At 39.7% G+C, this 6,000-nt stretch overlaps 1 protein-coding gene across 6 annotated transcripts in view; it reads left to right on the plus strand.

Annotated features, from left to right (window-relative positions):
* epb41l2 (erythrocyte membrane protein band 4.1 like 2) overlaps positions 1-6,000 on the plus strand; it is a 139,915-nt gene that overhangs the window by 60,256 nt on the left and 73,659 nt on the right. For all 6 annotated transcript variants that reach the window (XM_036564182.1, XM_036564184.1, XM_036564188.1 and 3 more), the window contains exon 6: positions 4,438-4,480. In XM_036564182.1, coding sequence (XP_036420075.1) covers positions 4,438-4,480 — 43 coding nt within the window. The remainder of the gene's footprint in view (positions 1-4,437; positions 4,481-6,000) is intronic.

The following is a 6,000-nucleotide window of genomic DNA, read 5'->3' on the forward strand; positions in this document are numbered from 1 at the left end:
TAAACACATTAAAAAACAACAAGAATTTCTTGTTTACAAAAAAGTTGCTGAGATACTTTGAGCTAGTTTGAAGAACAGTGGTTCCAGGTTTATCCCAGACACCACCAGACCTCACATGGATTTATTACATTTCATCAATAGAACACATTATTTTTTTGAGTATTGATTAGCCAAAGCAGGTATGGATTAATAACTATAAATAATACTGTTCTTCCTCGAGGAGGAGTTTGGAAAGGGTAAAATGAACACATTGGCATAAATTAAGTTGCTGCTTGTCTTAATGCTATTTGTATTTATTCTAATAAGAGTGTTTTTCTGAGCAAATAAACACTCACTGACCAGATAAGCAGCTTATTAGTTCCAGTTTTTGCACAGTACTGGATGTAAAAGATATGAGGTAGAATATTACGGATATAATTTACATTAGAACATAAATTAATGTTTAATTTGTCTTTGTGTTTTTGGCATGTGGGGTTTAAACACTACCAGTGACTAAACTTACAGAGCAATAACTTTTACACTAGGTCTAATATGTCTGACCTTTTTCTGACCACTGTGGGTTCATATGGAGGGAAAAAATACGACGTAGCTAATTTTAGCTACAAGTTTTATTATTCATATGAATGTAAATGTCAATGCATGTTGGAACAACTTTATGCTGCATGCTAGTGCTGATGTCTGTTTCCCTGCATCCCACTATCTTACACATGAGCTTTTAGCAGCATTGATGTGTGGCTGGTATTGATCGGCTATTAGTGTTCCAGCAGACTGTCGCTGATCAATGCCGAAGCCAAAGCTGTTCTCTTAATGGTTCCGTAAACGAAGCAAACAAACTAGCGGAGATGAACATGGATTCAAGAGGACGTTTAAAAGCTTCGCTTGTTGGGTTTATCAGTGAGCTGAAAAGCTTTGAGGAATCAAAACAAATCTATAACTTCAAACAGGCCTGATTGGTAAATATATCAAATAAACTATGAAGATTGGACTCTTTATTTTCAGTATCTATTTTCTTATTTTAGGTTCAGAGCGAAGACTTCTAAACTATGAAATAAGTCTTATTTAGAATTAAACAGACCAAAAAAAAAGGGTACAGAATTCCGAACTATCTTCTGTTTTAAGGTGTTTTGACACCTTTTCTGTTTGGAGCTTTCCTTTAATTCGGTTTGTTTAGGGCATACCCGAGTGCTGCTGGAGTGTTCACACCTCTCAGAACAAACCGAATTAAAGAAAAAGTTAGATAAGTCCACACCAAGCAGGGTAGATGTGGATTTATAAAACGTTTTCTTTAATTTGGTTTGTTCAGCATGCACTCGAGTGCTGCTGGAGTGTTCACACCCCGCAAAACGAACCGAATTAAAGAAAAAGTCCACACCAAACAGGGTAGATGTGGATTTATAAAATGTTTTCTTTAATTCAGTTTGTTTTGTTCAGAAGTGAAGCACTGCTTAGACCTTCAGCATGAATAAGGGAGGCTAAACTGCTATGAGCTGAAATCGTGAAGATCTGTAAATGTGTTGGGTTTTGTGACATCACAAAAACAGTGAATTGAAAATGAGCTGCTTAGTTTCGATGGACAGTGTGGCCTTTTTGACAGTGTTTACAGGCGACATCAAACTCCTATGGACGGGTCATTTCTCCCTGATTTAGGCTCGTTAGGATTACGAACATATTCTGTCAGATGTGTCCAGATATCAGCTCTGGTCTGGAAATTGACCTTCCACTGTTGCTATGGAAACACCAGTGATGATGTTGTATCCCTGTGTTTCCCGGCGGATGTTGTTCTCCAGCCTGCAGCTGATCTGGGAGGAGTTCCAAACCCACATCTGTTAGTGACCACATCTACGTCAACACCGCTCACACCACGAGCTCTGCCCTGTTACATAAACGCCTCCGTTCGTCCACCAAAGCTGTTACTTCACACATCGAGTTTGAACCCAAAGACCTGGATCTGGAGTTTTAGATCAGGATTTGGAACTGGGATTATATGCAAATATCTCATTAGTATCTCATTACATATTTTACAGGATTGATATTTATTTACTTTTTTTTTCACTGTCCTGTACATTAAGTGAACATATTGTGAGGAATCAATCAATAGAAATGATCTAAAATTGTTTAACAAGAATTAAATAATAAATATTATATTTTTAGGAATTCAGAGTGGTTTGGTGTGAAATGGTTCAGATGTCTTTACAGTGGTGGTGATAGGAACCAGGGGTCGCCATGACTACAACACAGATATAGACATTTTATTTACTATCCAGAACCACCAGTGAACCTACACGAGTCTTCTGAGTTTATATGGAATGTTGATGATGAGAAAATAGCAGAAAATCTGAAATAATATCTTTTATTGGGGACTAGTATGTATCCCTCCATCATGAATGGAGTTTAAGGCCAAAATCTTCTCAAAACTATGTCAGTTAATTCATAACCATTTCATGTGAGGGAGCTTTTAGAGGTGGACGTCTGGTTCCTATCACCATCTCTGTGAACAGTTCTGACTCTGAGTTTCTCTAGAACAGAGCGTTTCACACCAAACCACTCTGAACGACTCTGTTTACATCTCAACCGTTTAATTACACTGAAATTTTAAAAGTTCAGTGGAATTCCCCTTTATCTCATCAGTCGGTGTGCGTGCATGTCCACACTGGCCACGTTGCTGCAGAGAGGAGAGGATTAACCCGCAGAGGTAGCTGCTTTGTTGTGCTGTCGTTAAAGGGGTGGAGCGCTCTGGATGCAGAAGAGCAGAGCCTCTGTGACAGAAGCCAAGGAATTCGAGCAAATGTTACTTTAGTTTGGCCGCAGCCGGCCGGCCGGCCGGGGTGGCGTGATTACAGCCGAGAGGGAGCGTCCAACCCAAACATTTCATAACACAGCAGGAGTGGAGTTTTCCTTTAACCCACTCAGCCGGTATTTTCTGTTTTTCTGTTTTTTCCTCTAATTTCACTGTCCGAGGAATTCTGTTAAAGGGCTCTTCCCTCGGCTTTCTCCATAGGAAACAGAGTCACTCAGAGTGGTTTGGTGTGATGTGCTCTGTTCTACGCTCTTAAAAAAACGTGGTGCTTTAAGGGTTCTTTCGTAAAGAAAATGGTTCTATATAGAACCATCAACACTGAAAGAGCCCTTTGCTCGCTTAAAGTGTTGTTTGCATTATGAAAGAGTTTTCAGATTGATGGAAAATGTGCATGAATGTGCTGTAGAACCTTTTTGAAAAATGGTTCTGTTTAGCACCAAAGGGTTCTTCTGTTGGTACGATGTCAAGCTCATAGCAATAGAAGAACCCTTTTTGATGCTGTATAGAACCCCTTTCAAAAAGGGTCTATATAGAACCACATACAACACATTCTCTATCCGTCTGAAGAACCGTGTCATGATGGAAAGAATCCATTAAGCATGCAGATGGTTCTCTGAATGTTCCTGGTTCTATACAGGATCATTTTTTTATGAAAGAACCCTTTAAGAACCAAAATGTAGGCTGTTCCCCTTTGGGTGTATTCTTGCATTTTGCATTTTGGTCTCTTCTACTGTTGCAAGCTTGACATCGTAACAATAGAAGAACCCTTTTTGGGTGCTATATAGAACCCTTTTCAAAAAGGTGGTTCTGTATAGAACCATCTACAGCACATTTTCCATAAATCTGAAATAAAACTCTCTCATGATGCAGAGCACCTTTTAATCATGCAGAGGGTTCTTTGAGTGTTCATGGTTCTATAAAGAACCATTTCCTTTACTAAAGAACCCTTGAAGCACCGTATTTTTAAGAATATAGAGAAACTTACTTCAGAACTGTTCACAGTGGTGGTGATAGGAACCAGACGTCCACCTCTAAAAGCTCCCTCACAGAAAGTTCCTACATGAGATGGTTATGAATTCACTGCCTATATCTGTGTTGTAGTCATGGCAACCCCTGGTTCCTATCACCACCACTGTAAAGACATCTGAACCATTTCACACCAAACCACTCTGAATCTCTCTGATTACATCTCACACACTGAATTATGCAGAAATTTTGGAAAATGACTGGAATTCCCTGTTAACTGTTATCCTCAAGTTAAAGTCCAGTATTTTTGTTATGGGCACAACCTCAACCTCGTCATCGCCTGACCAACAGATGGCCTTTTATCTTTAATTTATCTTGTTTTTAATAACCTATAATAATTTTACCCAATCATTTTGGCCTTAAGTGACAGTAACCACCCAGTATAACTAGTTTTTAGCTAGAACCTCTCAAGGACAGTGTATCAGAATAGACGTGTTACCTTTCTAGTGCGAATCCAGTGACGTTTTGGGTTGCATATTTTTAAATATTAACCGAATATGTATTAATTATATGAAAATGTAGGTCAATTCCATGCAGATCACTGAGTAACCATCTCTCTCTCTCTCCCTCTCTCTCTCTCTCTCTCTCTCTCTCTCTCCCCCTTTTTTCCCCAGTGCTGGCTGGATCCCACTAAGGAGATCAAACGGCAGATCCGCAGTAAGTGCCGCTTCACGTATCACCTTTTTTCACACTTCACAGGTCACTCTGACACACTGGATGTCCAAAATGATCCGGAAAGCCCAGCTACTGAGTGACGTCAGCTACCGTTAGGTGTACCTTCCGCTGCACAGGTGCTCAGTTTGCGCACAAATCTTGTATTTCCATAGAAATGCGCTGACCATTAGAATGGGACACTCTGGAGGAGCCGCACTTGACCCTGAGGTCACCATGATCAATGCCCTGTGTGATCTAGAGGGGTGTAAAGCCCCCCAGCATTGGGCTGTGCAGCAGTGGAGCTGATTTCTCTGGAGTGATGGAGCTCCATCCAATACCACTGGGATGAGTTGGGAGTGATCCAGAACTGACCACCTAACATCAGTACCTGACCTCACTAACGCTCCATCAAATCCTCACAGCAATGTTCAGTCTAGTGTAACGCCTTCCCAGAAGAGTAGAGGCTGTTACTGCAGCACAAACTCACTGTTAACACCCTTCATTTCAGGAGAGACGCTGGAGGAGCAGGTCATTACAGTGGTCGTAAAGGAGTAGTTTGACGACAACTGTGATTTATTTTGTAGTGTGGCCTGCTGGGATATGTAGTTTTAGCCACATTTGGTCAGAAATGAATATAAACAGTGCTGAAATTGCCATTCCTGAATGTTTTGACACTTGATAGCTCGTGAGTGAAGCGACAGCTGCTGTCATAAAGATCACGAACACATCAGCGGACAGTTGATCTGCTGTCACTGCAAAAAATGATTTCTTAGTGAGTTTAAACGTCTTAAATGTAGTAAATATATCTGCTATTTCACATTAGGAGACTGTTGTAAGAATATTGTAAGATTATTTAACTTATTTCTGGATATTTCTGACTTTATTTTAAGCAATTTTGTCTTTAAAAAGTGTCTTATTCCATTGGCAGATCATTTTATTTGCTTTAAACATAATTTTGTTTATTTCAAGAAATAATTCATCATTATTTCTTCATTATTTCTTGAAATAGTCTGCCAATGGAATAAGACACTTTCACTGATAAAATTACTCAAAACAAGTAAAGATGTGTAGAAACAGGTGGAATAATCTTATAATATTCTTATAACAGCCTCATAATGAGAAATAATAGATTTATTGACTACATTTAAGATGTTTTCACTTGCCAAGATTTTTTGCAGTGGTCAGTTTCTGCTGTTGTCCTGTTCATTTCGCTGTACTGTCTATATCCTGATATAAATGCTGTTATCACAGTGCAGGGTGGGACAGGTGTTGTGCCGTAGCGTCCACACCCGTGTGACTGTGGTCGAACACATGTAAATGTGAGATAATAGTTAACAGGCATTAGCTTCACACTTCTGCTTCCTTGTGTATTCAAGTAAGTTCCCTTCCAAGTAGAGCAAAATACTAGTATTGCGATTATGCAGCGACTGTGACTCGCCTTTATTTATATTAATACAGCACTGGTAAATCAGTGGTGTGGCGCGGTTGAACACGGGCCGTGATTATTCTCACCAGATCATTTG

Source organism: Colossoma macropomum, unplaced genomic scaffold (assembly GCF_904425465.1).
Source record: "Colossoma macropomum unplaced genomic scaffold, Colossoma_macropomum, whole genome shotgun sequence".
In the NCBI taxonomy this organism is placed as follows: Eukaryota; Metazoa; Chordata; class Actinopteri; order Characiformes; family Serrasalmidae; genus Colossoma; species Colossoma macropomum.